An 18,449-nucleotide genomic window follows, 5' to 3' on the forward strand; every position below is an offset into this window, starting at 1 on the left:
CGAACCAGCAGGAGCAAAGAAGCACGTTGAAGGTTGTTGGTGGCGGAGTGTAGTGCGGCGCAACACCAGGGATTCCGGCGCCAACGTGGAACCTGCACAACACAATCACAGTACTTTGCCCCAACGTAACAGTGAGGTTGTCAATCTCACCGGCTTGCTGTAAACAAAGGATTAGATGTATAGTGTGGATGATGATGATTGTTGATGGCGTGTAACTCACACGTTCGTTGGGAACCCCAAGAGGAAGGTATGATGCGCACAGCAACAAGTTTTCCCTCAGAAAGAAACCAAGGTTTATCGAACCAGGAGGAGCCAAGAAGCACGTTGAAGGTTGATGGCGGCGGGATGTAGTGCGGCGCAACACCAGGGATTCCGGCGCCAACGTGGAACCTGCACAACACAACCAAAGTACTTTGCCCCAACGAAACAGTGAGGTTGTCAATCTCACCGGCTTGCTGTAACAAAGGATTAACCGTATTGTGTGGAAGATGATTGTTTGCAGAAAACAGTAGAACAAGTATTGCAGTAGATTGTATGTGATGTAAAGAATAGGACCGGGGTCCACAGTTCACTAGAGGTGTCTCTCCCATAAGATAAATAGCATGTTGGGTGAACAAATTACAGTCGGGCAATTGACAAATAGAGAGGGCATAACAATGCACATACATGATATGATGAGTATTGTGAGATTTAATTGGGCATTACGACAAAGTACATAGACCGCTATCCAGCATGCATCTATGCCTAAAAAGTCCACCTTCAGGTTATCATCCGAACCCCTTCCAGTATTAAGTTGCAAAACAACAGACAATTGCATTAAGTATGGTGCGTAATGTAATCAATAACTACATCCTCGGACATAGCATCAATGTTTTATCCCTAGTGGCAACAGCACATCCAACACCTTAGAACTTTCTCACATCGTCCTGCATTTAATGGAGGCATGAACCCACTATCGAGCATAAATACTCCCTCTTGGAGTTAAGAGTAAAAACTTGGCTAGAGCCTCTACTAATAACGGAGAGCATGCAAGATCATAAACAACACATAGGTAATAGATTGATAATCAACATAACATAGTATTCTCTATCCATCGGATCCCGACAAACACAACATATAGCATTACAGATAGATGATCTTGATCATGTTAGGCAGCTCACAAGATCCGACAATGAAGCACATAAGGAGAAGACGACCATCTAGCTACTGCTATGGACCCATAGTCCAGGGGTGAACTACTCACTCATCACTCCGGAGGTGACCATGGCGGTGAAGAGTCCTCCGGGAGATGATTCCCCTCTCCGGCAGGGTGCCGGAGGTGATCTCCAGAATCCCCCGAGATGGGATTGGCGGCGGCGGCGTCTCAGTAAGGTTTTCCGTATCGTGGCTCTCGGTACTGGGGGTTTCGCGATGAAGACTTTAAGTAGGCGGAAGGGCAACGCGGGGGGCCACACGAGGGCCCCACACGCCAGGGCCGCACGGCCTAGGGCTGGGCCACGCCGCCCTGTTGTGGCGGCGCCTCGTGGCCCCACTTCCTTTCCCCCTCGGTCTTCTGGAAGCTTCGTGCAAAAATAGGACCCTGGGCGTTGATTTCGTCCAATTCCGAGAATATTTCCTTTGTAGGATTTCTGAAACCAAAAACAGTAGAAAACAACAACTGGCTCTTCGGCATCTTGTTAATAGGTTAGTGCCGGAAAATGCATAAATACGACATATAATGTGTATAAAACATGTAGATATCATCAATAATGTGGCATGGAACATAAGAAATTATCGATACGTCGGAGACGTATCAGCATCCCCAAGCTTAGTTCCTGCTCGTCCCGAGCAGGTAAACGATAACAAAGATAATTTCTGGAGTGACATGCCATCATAACCTTGATCATACTATTGTAAGCATATGTAATTAATGCAGCGATCAAAACAATGGTAATGACATGAGTAAACAAATGAATCATAAAGCAAAGACTTTTCATGAATAGTACTTCAAGACAAGCATCAATAAGTCTTGCATAAGAGTTAACTCATAAAGCAATGAATTAAAGTAAAGGTATTGAAGCAACACAAAGGAAGATTAAGTTTCAGCGGTTGCTTTCAACTTATAACATGTATATCTCATGGATATTGTCAACATAGAGTAATATAACAAATGCAATATGCAAGTATGTAGGAATCAATGCACAGTTCACACAAGTGTTTACTTCTTGAGGTGGAGAGAGATAGGTGAACTGACTCAACATAAAAGTAAAAGAAAGGTCCTTCAAAGAGGAAAGCATCGATTGCTATATTTGTGCTAGAGCTTTTATTTTGAAAACATGAAACAATTTTGTCAACGGTAGTAATAAAGCATATGTATCATGTAAATTATATCTTACAAGTTGAAAGCCTCATGCATAGTATACTAATAGTGCCCACACCTTGTCCTAATTAGCTTGGACTACCGGGATCATCGCAATACACATGTTTTAACCAAGTGTCACAAAGGGGTACCTCCATGCCGCCTGTACAAAGGTCTAAGGAGAAAGCTCGCATTTTGGATTTCTCGCTTTTGATTATTCTCAACTTAGACATCCATACCGGGACAACATGGACAACAGATAATGGACTCCTCTTTAATGCATAAGCATGTAGCAACAATTAGTGTTCTCATATGAGATTGAGGATATATGTCCAAAACTGAAACTTCCACCATGATTCATGGCTTTAGTTAGCGGCCCAATGTTCTTCTCTAACAATATGCATGCTCTAACCATTAAAGTGGTAGATCTCTCTTACTTCAGACAAGACGGACATGCATAGCAACTCACATGATATTCAACAAAGAGTTGATGGCGTCCCCAGAAGCATGGTTATCGCACAACAAGCAACTTAATAAGAGATAAAGTGCATAAGTACATATTTAATACCACAATAGTTTTTAAGGCTATTTTGTCCCATGAGCTATATATTGCAAAGGCGAATGATGGAAATTTAAAGGTAGCACTCAAGCAATTTACTTTGGAATGGCGGAGAAATACCATGTAGTAGGTAGGTATGGTGGACACAAATGGCATAGTGGTTGGCTCAAGGATTTGGATGCATGAGAAGTATTCCCTCTCGATACAAGGTTTAGGCTAGCAAGGTTATTTGAAACAAACACAAGGATGAACCGGTGCAGCAAAACTCACATAAAAGACATATTGTAAACATTATAAGACTTTACACCGTCTTCCTTGTTGTTCAAAACTCAATACTGGAAATTATCTAGACTTTAGAGAGACCAAATATGCAAACCAAATTTTAGCAAGCTCTAGGTGTTTCTTCATTAATGGGTGCAAAGTATATGACGCAAGAGCTTAAACATGAGCACAACAATTGCCAAGTATCAAATTATTCAAGACATTTTAGAATTACTACATGTAGCATTTCCCGATTCCAACCATATAACAATTTAACGAAGAAGATTCAACCTTCGCCATGAATACTATGAGTAAAGCCTAAGGACATACTTGTCCATATGCAACAGCGGAGCGTGTCTCTCTCCCACACAATGAATGCTAGGATCCATTTTATTCAAAAAAAACAAAAAACAAAAACAAACCGACGCTCCAAGCAAAGCACATAAGATGTGACTGAATAAAAATATAGTTTCAGGGGAGGAACCTGATGATGTTGTCGATGAAGAAGGGGATGCCTTGGGCATCCCCAAGCTTAGACACTTGAGTCTTCTTAGAATATGCAGGGGTGAACCACCGGGGCATCCCCAAGCTTAGAGCTTTCACTCTCCTTGATCATATTGCATCATTTCCCTCTCTTGATCCTTGAAAACTTCCTCCACACCAAACTCGAAACAACTCATTAGAGGGTTAGTGCATAATAAAAATTAACATGTTCAGAGGTGACATAATCATTCTTAACACTTCTGGACATTGCATAAAGCTACTGGACATTAATGGATCAAAGAAATTCATCCAACATAGCAAAAGAGGCAATGCGAAATAAAAGGCAGAATCTGTCAAAACAGAACAGTTCGTAAAGACGAATTTTAAAATGGCACCAGACTTGCTCATATGAAAATGCCCAAATTGAATGAAAGTTGCGTACATATCTGAGGATCACGCACGTAAATTGGCATATTTTTCTGAGCTACCTACAGAGAGGCAGGTCGAAATTCGTGACAGCAAAGAAATTTGTAACTGCGCAGTAATCCAAATCTAGTATGAACCTTACTATCAAAGACTTTACTTGGCACAACAAAACACCAAACTAAGATAAGGAGAGGTTGCTACAGTAGTAAACAACTTCCAAGACTCAAATATAAAAAAAAAATACTGTAGTAAAAACATGGGTTGTCTCCCATAAGCGCTTTTCTTTAACGCCTTTCAGCTAGGCGCAGAAAGTGTGTATCAAGTAACATCAAGAGACGAAGCATCAACATCATAATTCGTTCTAATAATAAAATCAAAAGGTAACTTCATTCTCTTTCTAGGGAAGTGTTCCATACCTTTCTTGAGAGGAAATTGATATTTAATATTACCTTCCTTCATATCAATGGTAGCACCAACAGTTCGAAGAAAAGGTCTTCCCAATATAATGGGACAAGATGCATTGCATTCAATATCCAAGACAACAAAATCAACGGGGACAAGGTTATTGTTAACCATAATACGAACATTATCAACTCTCCTCAAAGGTTTCTTTATAGCATTATCAACAAGATTAACATCCAAATAACATTTTTTTAATGGTGGCAAGTCAAGCATATCATAAATTTTCTTAGGCATAACAGAAATACTTGCACCAAGATCACATAAAGCATTACAATCAAAATCATTTATCTTCATCTTAATGATGGGCTCCCAACCATCTTCTAACTTTCTAGGAATAGAGGTTTCAAGTTTTAGTTTCTCTTCTCTAGCTTTTATGAGAGCATTTGTAATATGTTTTGTAAAGGCCAAATTTATAGCACTAGCATTAGGACTTTTAGCAAGTTTTTGTAAGAACTTTATAACTTCAGAGATGTGGCAATCATCAAAATCTAAATCATTATGAGCTACAGCAATGGGATCATCATCCCCAATGTTGGAAAAAATTTCAGCAGTTTTATCACAGGCAGTTTCAGCAGTTTTAGCAATTTCAGGCAGTTTTGTACGCTTTGCACTAGGAGTAGAAACATTGACAACACCAATTCTTTCACCATTATTAGTAGGAGGTGCAGCAACATGTGGAGTATTAACATTACTAGTGGTGGTAATAGTCCAAACTTTAGCTACATTATTCTCTTTAGCTAGTTTTTCATTTTCTTCTCTATCCCACCTAGCACGCAATTCAGCCATTAATCTTATATTCTCATTAATTCTAACTTGGATGGCATTTGCTGTAGTAGTAATCTTATTATCAATGTCCTTATTAGGCATAACTTTCAATTTTAAAAGATCAACATCAGAGGCAAGTCTATCAACCTTAGAAGCGAGAATATCAATTTTATTGAGCTTTTCCTCAACAGATTTGTTAAAACCAGTTTGTGTTCTAATAAATTCTTTAAGCATAGCTTCAAGACCAGGGGGTACACTCCTATTATTGTTGTAAGAATTCCCATAAGAATTAGCATAACCATTATCATTATTATAAGGGTATGGCCTATAGTTATTACTAGAATTGTTCCGATAAGCATTGTTGTTGAAATTATTATTTTTAATGAAGTTCACATCAACATGTTCTTCTTGGGCAACTAATGAAGCTAACGGAACATTATTAGGATCAACATTAGTCCTATCATTCACAAGCATAGACATAATCACATCAATCTTATCACTCAAGGAAGAGGATTCTTCGACAGAATTTACCTTCTTACCTTGTGGAGCTCTTTCCGTGTGCCATTCAGAGTAATTGATCATCATATTATCAAGAAGCTTTGTAGCCGCCCCCAAAGTGATGGACATAAAGGTACCTCCAGCAGCTGAATCCAATAGGTTCCGCGAAGAAAAATTTAGTCCTGCATAGAAGGTTTGGATGATCATCCAAGTAGTCAGTCCATGGGTTGGGCAATTCTTTACCGAAGATTTCATTCTCTCCCATGCTTGAGCAACATGTTCATTATCTAATTGCTTAAAATTCATTATGCTACTTCTCAAAGATATAATTTTAGCGGGAGGATAATATCTACCAATAAAAGCATCCTCTTAATGAGAAAGGAAACAATTTCAATTATATAATATCACCATCTACATCTTTATACTTTTGCATTTCACATAATTCAACAAAATTATTAAGATGGGCAGCAGCATCATCAGAACTAACACCAGAAAATTGCTCTCTCATAACAAGATTCAGTAAAGCAGGTTTAATTTCAAAGAATTCTGTTGTAGTAGCAGGTGGAGCAATGGGTGTGCATAAGAAATCATTATTATTTGTGGTTGTGAAGTCACACAACTTAGTGTTTTCAGGAGTATTCATTTTAGCAACAGTAAATAAAGCAAACTAGATAAAGTAAATGCAAGTAACTAATTTTTGTGTGTTTTTGATATAGAGAACAAGGCAGTAAATAAAGTAAAGCTAGCAACTAATTTTTGTGTGTTTTGATATAATGTAGCAAACAAAGTAGTAAATAAAATAAAGCAAGACAAAAAAAAGTAAAGAGATTGGATTGTGGAGACTCCCCTTGCAGCGTGTCTTGATCTCCCCGGCAACGGCGCCAGAAAAAGAGCTTGATGGCGTGTAACTCACACGTTCGTTGGGAACCCCGCGCGGCCAGGGCCCAGGCCGCGCCGCCCTGGCGTGTCGTCGCCTCGTGGCCCCACTTCGTTTCCTCTTCGAACTTCTGGAAGCTTCGTGGAAAAATAGGACCCTGGACGTTGATTTCGTCCAATTCCGAGAATATTTCCTTACTAGGATTTCTGAAACCAAAAACAGCAGAAAACAACAACTGGCTCTTCGGCATCTCGTCAATAGGTTAGTGCCGGAAAATGCATAATAATGACATAAAGTGTGTATAAAACATGTGAGTATCATCATAAAAGTAGCATGGAACATAAGAAATTATAGATACGTTTGGGACGTATCACACCACCGCCATCTTCATCAACGCTGCTGTCTCCCATGAGGAGGGAGTAGTTCTCCACCGAGGCTGAGGGCTCTACCGTAGCTATGTGGTTCATCTCTCTCTCTTTGTGATCTAGTTACTCTGGTGATGTTATTAAAGTACTCTATTCCTCCTTCATGATGTAATGGTGACAGTGTGTGCATCATGTAGTTCTTGGCGTAGGTTATGATTGTAATATCTTGTAGATTATGGAGTTAACTATTACTATGATAGTATTGATGTGATCTATTCCTCATTTCATAGTGTGATGGTGACAGTGTGCATGCTATGTTAGTACTTGGTATAATTGCAATGATCTATTATGCACTCTAAGGTTATTTAAATATGAACATCGAATGTTGTGGAGCTTGTTAACTCCGGCATTGAGGTGCTCTTGTAGCCCTACACAATTAATGGTGTTTGTCATCCAACAAGAGAGTGTAGAGTGGCTTTATTATGTGATTAATGTTGAGAGTGTCCACTAGTGAAAGTATGATCCCTAGGCCTTGTTTCCAAACATCGAATCTCCGTTTATTTACTGTTCTGTTGCATGTTTACTCGCTGCCATATTTTATTCAGATTGCTATTACCACTCATATACATCCATACTACTTGTATTTCACTATCTCTTCGCCGAACTAGTGCACCTATACATCTGACAAGTGTATTAGGTGTGTTGGGGACACAAGAGACTTCTTGTATCGTGATTGCAAGGTTGCTTGAGAGGGATATCTTTGACCTCTTCCTCCCTGAGTTCGATAAACCGTGGGTGATCCACTTAAGGGAAACTTGCTGCTGTTCTACAAACCTCTGCTCTTGGAGGTCCAACACTGTCTACAAGAATAGAAGCACACGTAGACATCAGCGACGGCTGCGAAGGAGTGGCAGTATCTGTGCGCGCCAGTACAAATAGTTGTCTGGCTTGAGGCGCACGGTGATGAGATTGGTCAGCTGGTACGGAGTCGGGGCAGTGGCATCCGCGGAGGCCTGAGCGTCAGCGACGGCGGACGATGCAGCGGGGGCCAATAACGAAGGGATTGGCGGCTCGGAGAGATTGGCGAGTGATGCAGCACCGACGGTGGATGGCGTCGTGGCAAAGGTGCGCGGTGTCTACATATCTCGCGACGTAGTCTTTGATGAAAACGTGTTTCCTTTTTCCGATATGCCATCATCTTCATCTGTTTCACCACCCACAAATAACTCTCCAGTTAGTCTTGGCCAATTTGATGATGTTGCATATTCGCCTGTGTTACTGCCTAACCACGGTGCAGGTACTGGTCGCGGAGCACACCTTGAGCTCCTGGATGCGCCCACCGAGCCACCGGCTGTCACCGACGTCGATCACTGCATGGGACATGCAGCGGCGTCGCGTCCCGAGGCGTCCGCCTCTCCGTCCGTCCCTGGGCCGATGCCCAGCCCACCGTCCTCGCCCTCGGTGTCGCCTGGGCCGAGCAGGCCGGCGTCCCCGCCCTGCGAGTCGCCTGCGCGGTCAGCTTCTGCTGGGCCGGCAACCCCTGTCCCGTCGCCCTCGCCAGCTACAGGTGCCGGCTCGCCTGTGTCACCCCTGCCATCGCCGTCACCACCACCTCCACCACCACCGCCGCCTCCAACTGCCCTGCGTCCTCATACACGCAGCCGCAGTGGGATTCATCGACCCAAGGAGCGCACCGATGGCACCGTTGCATGGATTTCCTCCTGTCTTGCTCAAGCACAGGAGGATCCGTCTGCTGAACCCCGACACTACCAGGCTGCTATGAGCATTCCACACTGGCGTGCTGCCATGGATCTTGAGTATCAAGCTCTCCAGAACAATGGTACATGGCAGCTCGTTCCTCCCCTCTCTGGTGTCAACATCATTGACTCCAAATGGATATTCAAGGTGAAGAAGCATGCTAATGGCTCCATTGAGCGCTACAAGGCTCGCCTGGTTGCCAAAGGCTTCAAGCAGAGGTATGGGCTTGACTACGAGGATACATTTAGTCTTGTTGTTAAACCTACCACTATTTGGCTGCTGTTATCCCTTGCTGTTACTTGGGGCTGGACTCTCCGTCAGTTGGATGTTCAGAATGCTTTCCTCCATGGCGTTTTGGAGGAAGAGGTATACATGCGTCAACCTCCTGGTTTTGTTGATCCTGCTCGCCCACAGCATCTCTGTCGACTGGTGAAAGCTCTCTATGGTCTGAAACAGGCGCCTCGTGCCTGGCATGCCCGGCTTGGTGCCGCCCTTCGAGCTCATGGCTTTGTTCCCTCCACTGCTAATACTTCACTGTTTATTCTTCAGCGTCCCCAGCTCACCATGTATTTGCCAGTCTATGTTGATGACATCATCCTGGTCAGCTCTTCTGTTGCTGCTACAGACAGATTGATTGTGGCTCTTGGTTCTGAGTTTGCTCTCAAGGATCTTGGCAAGCTACATTATTTTCTTGGCTTGGAGGTTACTTATCCTGGCGATGTGCTTGCTCTCTCTCAGCAGAAGTACTCACAGGATCTCTTGCGTCGTGCTGGTATGCTTGACTGCAAGGCGGCGATTACACCTATGTCTTCTACTGAGGTTCTGTCTGTTGATGGTGGTACACTGATGTCTGCTGATGATGCTACTGAGTACAGGCGCATTGTTGGAGGTCTCCAGTACCTTATTACCATTACTCGCCCGGATGTTTCCTATGCTGTCAACCGTGTCTGTCAGTACGCGCCACGGGATACTCATTGGACTGCTGTCAAGCGCATCTTGCGCTATGTGCGTTCTACTCTCACCCATGGACTTTATCTTCGGCCGGCGCCAACTGTTGTTCTTGCCGCCTTCAGTGATGCAGACTGGGCTGGCAACCCCGATGACCGGCGATCAACGGGGGGCTATGCTGTATTTCTGGGTTCCAACTTGATCGCCTGGAGTGCACGCAAGCAAGCCACAGTCTCTCGCAGCAGCACTGAAGCAGAGTATAAAGCCGTTGCGGATGCCACGGCCGAGATTATCTGGGTACAGTCTTTACTTCGAGAGTTGAAGATGAGTCCGAAGCAGCCGCCCATCTTGTGGTGTGACAACATTGGCGCCACATATCTGTCGCTCAATCCAGTGTTTCATGCTCGCACCAAACACATAGAGGTTGATTACCACTTTATGAGAGAGCGAGTTGCTCAGAAACGACTGCAAATCAAGTTCATCTCGTCTAAGGACCAGCTTGCTGACATCTTCACCAAACCGCTTCCGCTTCCATTGTTCCTTAGATGTAGACGCAATCTTAACTTACTGAATACTTCAGGTCACAGTTAAGATTGAGGGAGGGTGTTAGACTATATATCTGTACATGTATTTGTACCCGTGTATGTACCTTTTGGTACCCCATATATATGAGACAGGCCACGCCCTAGAGCGTTGAGCCAGTTCCTCCCAAACCCTCTTACGTTAACAGCGATGAAGGTGTATTATCGATGCTCCAATTCTGGTATAGGAAAAAAAAATGTTAAATCTACGTTTAGTGTACAGTTTTACGAAACAGAAGGTAGATACGAATACGATACCCTTACAACAAATTTACGGAATAAAGCTCGGAATCATGAGGAATCCTGGTGCAGCAGCATCAATCGATCGGTCGATCGCTACGGCAGGTCGACGATTATGAGTTCTAATGATTCATGATTTAAGACGATGACGACGTTTTTATATTCATCTTAAATTCGAAGTTGCTGTTGCTTCCATAAGTTGGGCATGTATGATGTATTCGGCGTGACCTGTCAGGGACCCTACCCGTTTACACCAGCAGCAGCTGCCGAGCTGTATCCACATGGGAGTATGCCGTGGGCGCCACTAGATTTACGTATCGCTCGAATAGAAATGTAGCTGTACGCGCGCAGTGGCCACCTGATCTTGATCCTTGTTACGGAGTAGATATCTCAATGATCTTGTCGACTCGATCGGTCGGATTGGCTCTGTGGTTGAATAATTGTTCCACACTCCCACACAGCGCAATTCAGTCAATACTTGTAGCAGAAATGAATGCCCAATCAACATACTGTCTATCAGTACAGCAACAGAGAGAGGCGATACTAGAAGGTAGAAGCCTTAGGGTTACGTCCCCATGCCGGCGATACTGCTAGTCCGTACGCCTCGGTGGTCTTGGGCTTTAGAGGTGCGGCGGACTATTGCCTCTCATCTAGGAGGTTTCCTGTTTCCCTCTTATGTTTTTTCAGTATCTTCTTCTTTGGAATGGTGAGGCAACATGTCCTGAAGTTAAAATTAGGTCATATCCGCTCTATTCTTGATGTAGTGTGGTGTATCTAGTGTTGGTGGAGGGCACGTGGAGTTTGTTTGTCCGACATGTCTCATGAGATCTAGTTGATTTTCGTGCTTGTTGGTGTGGTGTCAGGCCAAACTCTTCTGATCTACGGTTTCGTCATTGTTGATAGTTGATGTTCTAGTTCGCTTCTCTTTTGGGGCCTTAGAATGACGGCTTCTCATTTGCCTACTACAACAAGCTATACTACGACAAGCATTACACAGTTCCGGTGATAGAGGGCGAGGACAGCGGTACGCCTTCGGCTCGTGCCAATATCGGTAGTCGCTAGGTGGTCTAAGAACATATTTGAAGAAGTGAGCCTACCTCACTTGGTTAGGGAAGTGAGTGTACAACTCAGCCACCCAGGTTCAAGTTCTCACGGATGCAGATTTGGGTTCTTATAATTTCAACAAAAAAATCATTGCAGGGGCTTCTCCTACTATACTCCTTTCAATAAAGAACATGTTTGTATTTTTTATTACTTTTGATATTTTTGTACTATTATTGGCGTTTATTAATAGATGAGTGAACCATTTTGTATATTTTTACTCTGCAGCGTAAATCAATTTTTGTTTGTGTGACACCTATTAAAAGATGTATGTGTTCAAGTGTGTTGCAGACTTACAGTGCCATAATATGGTAGCTGATATGTATGTTTTTTTTTTGAAACGGGGGAGAGTAGCCATGGCCTCTACATCGAAGTGATGCATACAGCCTTCATTTATTGCAAATATTTTAGATTCATAGTTTACAAATTATAGATCACTTAATGTCTACATGAATCGACCAGCGGCACAAAGCACACAAAAAACATCTATCAATTTGGATTCTAATTGTTTGCCACCAAACATCCTGCAAGTTGCAGATAGCCCATATGAGCGATATCAATCGAGTGCATCCAGAATTCAAAATGTTGCCGCTCATCCGCAGGTAGGAGGGAAGACCACATGTTTATTCATTATGTAGCTTGATGGATATCCTGCAAAAAAGATTGGGAACTTTGATCTTACTAAAACAATATCATTGCGACAATTCCAATTTTTTATTGGCCAAGTCAAACCGCAGACTCCCACACAAGTTCTATCCTAAACTTTCTTCTCGATGCCATTCACCAAATTCCCAAACATATTGGTAATAATAGCAAGAGGAGTTATATGAAAATTAAAATGAACAAGTCTCTAGACTGATCTCATAAAAGGATAGGAAATAAAAGGATGTTGAATATATTCTTGAGCATCACATAACGCACATTTAGTGCAAAATATGTACATTGCATTTATCTAAGTTATCTTTAGTTAGCAAGAGAACACATAAAAAATCTTTATTTTTGGTGGTACTTTAGGCTTCAATAGGCATTATGCAGATATCTCCTACGGTCATTCATAAAATCTGCATACAACATGGAATTTACAGGAAAAACTCTCGATGGAGTCAAATTCCAAGATAATTTATCCTGTCCATCCATCAAAGAAACTCTCATTAAACCCTCGACTAGGTCCGGCGAAGCTATTCATTTCTCCTCATTGAGTGCCCATATGAACTCTATGTTCAGCGGTGAATTTGACAACACAACAACAACATTAACATTTTTACATTGCACTATGTTGCATAAAGATGGGTATTGAGTAGCCAAAGGGGTCGGTCCTAACCAACCGTCTTCCCAGAAATGCTCATTACCCAGTTTCCCACATTAAATGAGCCACAATTGAAAATTCATGTTTCACACCATTATACCCTCCCAAAAGGGTGAACCAGTTGGAACTAAAGTCTTATGCTAGAGATATTTATTATGTAGCAGCTCCTACCTGCACCCCTTCTTCATTAAATCGTTTGAAAAGCCATTTAGTTAGTAAACATTATTTTAATCTGAAATACTTCAATACCTAAACCACCCTAATTCACGTGACGATAGATAATAGTCCACTTTGTTAGGTGGTACTTCTTTTTATATTGATCACTTTGCCAAAAGAATCATAAGTGATAAAAATATAATCGTTTTCTTACCCCTTTAGGTATTTTAAAGAAGGATGATAAAAACATCGGTACGCTTGTAAGAATTCTATTTATTAGTATGAGTGCATGCACTTCAACTTTTCTCAATATGGTTTTCTACGGGTTTTCATTCTCTGTCCAAGCTTCCTGTAGGGAATATGGATACCTAAGTATCTGAACGGGAGAGTTCCAGCCTTACATCCAAAGATGTGTCTATACTCCTCTTGAAGTCATTAGCCTTACGAAAGAAGAAGAAACGTTTTATTTTTGAAACGGAAAATGAATTAGTGCTAGGAGGAACTAGACATTAAATGATACTACCTCCGATTCAAGGCATAAGACGCCCTCGTTCTACGTGTTTTTCGTTTGACTAAAAATTACTTCAAATATATAAAGATTGTTTGTATGAAATTAACATCATTAGAAAGTGTTTTTCAATACGAATCCAATGATACTAATTACATATAATATAACCAAGATTTTGTTGCTCAATTTTTATGATCAAAGTTCGTCTTGAAATACGTGTGCGCCTTATTCCTTGGGACGGAGGTAGTATAGTAGAAGCGGGACCTCGGCGTGAGAATTCCAGAAATTCGGAAGAAACGTTTTATAAAAATTAATTTTAAGATCCGAGAGTTGCTCAAAGATACAATCATGGGCTCCCCGTCGTCCACTAGTGTGCATCGACCAACTGTGGCTCGTGGAGTCGTACGTGGGGCGCGTCCGCGGCGTATTGTTGAACAGTGTGGCATGGAGGTGGAGCTCGGCCGGTTTGGGTGCTTCTTCAGGCCGGCCCCTCCCCCAGGTACGCTACATGCATGCATCGTTCGTGCTCGTGACGCGAACGTTTCACCAATCGCTCGTGTAGAGTATAGTGTAGATGTGTGGGCCGGGTACGTACGTGAGCATTGAGACTTGGAGAGAATTTGTCTCCCCGTCTTCGTACCACTTGGGCACATGCATACATGCATGGAGATGAGATGACGCGAAGATGCTACTTTGGTTACACCTACACGAGAGTATATATACACATAAGATACGTATCGACCGATTTGGTTGCCGCGCTGGGAGATGTCAGTTTGGTACTCCAGCTTTGGGCTGCGTTGATTCCGTATTTCCGTAACGTGACAAAGTGACAGTGCGGCGGCATGTCAACCACATGGGAGTATCACCACGAGGAACCTAAGGCTGGTGCCAACGCACCGCCCGGCTCCAGCCCCGCCACGTCAGCTTTTGGCCCACTCTCACCCCACTCTCACCCCACTCTCACCACACGGTGCCAATGCACAGGCTATAGTGCCAGCTTTAGTTCTCTCTCCTCCACGTCAGCTTTTCTCTCTCTTCAACATGAGCATATCTTTGTTTACGTTACAACAATATAAATAATGCAAGGAAATTATTTTATTGAACTAAAATTGTTACCGATTACATCATAAAAAAAATTACATAAAAATCTGAAAAGATTACATAAAAATCTGAAAAAATTACATAATCTAGGAATTAGCCCACACATGCTCCATCAAATCATGCTGGAGCTGTGTATACATCGGTGAGTCCCTCATTTCGGTGTCCATCTGAATCCTGGCTGCTAGGCTTGGTGGTGCATGGTGGTGGATTGCAGGGCCGACATTTGAATCAACTGTCTCATAGATGTTGTCCAAATTTTGTCCACGCTCATCGTCAATGATCATGTTGTGCAGAATGACACATGCACGCATGATCAATCCAAGAGTACGCCTGGAGTAGGAGCGTCCCGGAACTGCTAGAATGTTGAACCTAGACTTCAACACTCCAAAGGCACACTCGACATCTTTGCGATGCGCTGATTGAGCAGCAGTGAACACTCGCTGCTTTTCATTTTGTGGAAGAGTAACACCTTTCATGAACACCGGCCAGGAGGGGTAGATGCCGTCGGCAAGGTAGTAACCATAGTTGTACTCGTGTCCATTCACCGTGAAGTTCACTACGGGTGCTTCTCCCCTAAGCACATCAGTGAACAACGGCGAGTTCAAGACATTGAGGTCGTTGTTGGACCGGCCACTCCAAAAAAGGCATGCCGGATCCAACGATCATACGACGCAACGGCTTCTAAGATGATGGTAGGGTGTTTGATGTCTCCCCTTGTGAATTGGCCAGCATGAGCCACTGGGCAGTTCCTCCACTGCCAATGCATGCAATCGATGCTCCCTAACATGCCCGGAAAGCCACGCTCCTCGGCTTTCGCTAACGACAGCCGAGTATCCTCCACAGTAGGGCGACGGCAAAACGTCTCCCCGTAACAATCAATGATGCCTTCGCAGAATCTATCTAGACAATCTGATGAAGTTTGTCTAGCTAACTTAAGCCACTCATCTATTGTATCTGCAGCGGCTCCATAAGCTAACTGACGCAAAGCCGCAGTACACTTTTGCAGGGGAGAGAAACCAGCACGGTTGAGAGCATCATTTCTTTGGGTGAAATACGGAGAGTATTCACCCAATCTAGCCACAATGGTCAGGAAGAGGGATCGTCTCATCCGATACCTTCGCCGAAAGAAGCTCGGAGGATAGTTGCAGTCGTCGGCGAAGTAGTCCTCGAAGAGCCGATCGTGGGCACCCAGACGATCACGCCTGATGAACTGTCGGCGGCGCCGATGTCTTGGCACCACCTCCTCGGCTTGCATCTCCTCCTCATACTCCTGCTGGAATGCAGCGATGAAATCACCCTCCACTCCGTCGCTCGAACTGCTGCTGGATGAAGACATGGTGTAGAGTGGAGTGGAAATGGAGAGTGGAGGTGTGGAATGGCTGAAAACATATGGGGGTATTTATAGGGTTTTTTGAACAAGCAACGGCTAGCTGACGTGGACCAATCGCGTCGCGGCACGTCAGCTAGCCGTTGGGCCCTGCCGCCCCACTCCCGCCCTGCTCCCGCCCGCCTCCAGCCCGCCTCCCGCCCGCCTCCAGCCCGCCTCCCGCCCGCCTACCGCCCGCTTTGCCTCCCGCCGGCCCGCCAACGCGCGCCGCCCGCCTCCGCCCCGCTCCGCCTCCATCTCGCCGCCTACGCGGGCGACACCCGGGCGGTAGCGGGCGCCACCGCCGGCGAGCCAGCCGGCGCCCGCCGCTCCACTCCCGCCCGCCTCCCGCCCCTCTCCCGCCCCATCGCCGCCGCTACCGCCTCCCCTGCCGCCTGCGCTGGCACCGGCCTAATCTGATCTCTGTCTTTTGTCTGCACGTAAGCAGTCCTCCTTGGATGCAGACATATGCTATCTGGCACCTCTTGGACTGACATACGATCCTTGTGACAAGACACATCATCCCTGATCGGCCGTAAATACAGTTTTGGCGTGTCATTATGATCTGTCCATTTTAAAATATATAAAAAGCTTTACATTAATGAACAAAGAAAGGGTTAATTAAAGAAAAAGAATTATGATTTAATTAACGGAAAACTAGGCGGAAATCGTCGCATTAAAATTACATACAGACTCCTCTAAAAAAAACCCTCCTAACCTCTAGGAAAACCAATAAACACTTCCAACCTGGTACAAAACCACAACCACTCTTAACATATGGATCACCACAATAAAGAAGAAAAGCCCCACTGAAAACACAAGAACAAAGTTCTCGGACGTGACAACCCGAGAAGTAGAGAATACCATCCATCGAGAAGCCGTGCGCCTATTCTATGGCGCCACTCTTCTTGCCATTCCACCTAAGTTACTTCTTTGTCCGGATGCTAGGCCTAGGGCAGCGACCCACTCCATCGTGTTGATAGGTGCAGTGAGACCGAAATTAACTCACCAAGTAGAATTATAGTTAGAGAAATTGAATGATGTAGAAACATTTTATATAGCGTGTGCGCTTTGGCCGGCTCATTTCCCCCTTCCCTTCTCCCACCCATCTACAATACTCTTGAGAGTGACCCACCTTCCCCGAGCCCTCTTCTGCATTGAATCCGGCACCACCGCCGCTTGGAGGAGAGATGGTAGAGTGGCTTGGCTTGTATAGAGTAGAAGTAGTTTTCTGGCCTGGATGCCCTTCGTTGGCTTGATGCCAGAGAATCGCATGATGTCGGTAGGGTGTAGCGGAGCACCAGATCTCCTCGACCAGATTTGGGGTTGTGTGGGGCTTCTCCTTTTTACTCCTCTACTTCAGAGGCTGGAGTACATAGTAAAGAATAGGGTTGTTGATCCCTTCAATAAGGTCGTGATTTGTGCCTTCCTCTTGGTGAGGATTCGATCTGCTTCTCTGTTTCCTCTGGCCGGCCATGGCGGCGAGGGGATGATGTGGAGTTCTGCATTGTTCTTCTCACCGGGAGGACGGAGGGTTGGTGTGTTGACGAATCTTGGAGAGGAAAACACACGGTGGCCGGGTTTGCCACCATGATTTGCGACCGTTCTGGAGGACTCTCTAGACGCCATGATGGTGTTTTCTTCTACCTCGTGTGAAGGCCCCTTCACTGCTTCTTGACAAAGTTCTCCCCCTTGTCGTCGCTAAGTGGTACGTCCCTGGCGATGTTTAGGCGTCCGACGGTGGTGACTCAGAGACGGTGGAGAGGACCAAGGGCCTGATTGCTTACTTAGTTCTTGTTCCAGGGTCGGTTTTGGGCAGGGCTGTGTTAAAAAAAAAAACATATTATAGCGAGATTAAGGTTCAGCTATATAGCACAATATCAACACAAGATAACTGAGGACTCGTGCATATGCGTCTATTCCATACAGCATACATTTGTTCGAAAACTGTTCTCCGTCGTGTGCGCTATTAATGAGCTACCGATAAAATCCTTCTTTGGGTATGGGTGGCAGGCAGGTGCTGTAGATCAAGGTCAAAACACACTCCATCATCAGTAAATTAAGCTGTCAGCCATGGAGTGACATTGAGGCAGAGGCTCCAGAATCCTATTGGAATCAGAGCAGCACCGCCAGAAGTACGTACTAGTACTACAGTTTACGGGCAAGTTGCAACGGTTTTAACGGCCGTCCAACGCGGAGGCCGCGACCGGCCGCGAGCCACCCCATGCACGCAGGAGCACGCCCAGCCAATCCGACGCGGCGCGGCGGCATCACGATGCGATGCATGGCACAGGAGGATCCGATGGAGGATACTGTGCATGGAGCTCGTGCGCGGGAGCAGGCGGGCACC

The 18,449-nt window shown here is 44.5% G+C and overlaps 1 protein-coding gene across 1 annotated transcript; it reads right to left on the reverse strand.

Annotated features, from left to right (window-relative positions):
• Positions 1 to 14,819: 14,819 nt before the first annotated feature.
• LOC127339886 (uncharacterized) lies at positions 14,820 to 16,069 on the reverse strand. The gene is made up of 2 exons (XM_051365684.2): positions 15,849 to 16,069; positions 14,820 to 15,306 (listed from the first exon to the last, which is right to left on the reverse strand). Exons 1-2 carry the CDS (start codon positions 16,067 to 16,069, stop codon positions 14,820 to 14,822), a joined length of 708 nt encoding a protein of 235 aa, XP_051221644.2.
• Between the last annotated feature and the right edge of the window lie 2,380 nt (positions 16,070 to 18,449).

The sequence above is a fragment of the Lolium perenne genome, chromosome 3 (genome assembly GCF_019359855.2).
Source record: "Lolium perenne isolate Kyuss_39 chromosome 3, Kyuss_2.0, whole genome shotgun sequence".
Taxonomy (NCBI): domain Eukaryota; kingdom Viridiplantae; phylum Streptophyta; class Magnoliopsida; order Poales; family Poaceae; genus Lolium; species Lolium perenne.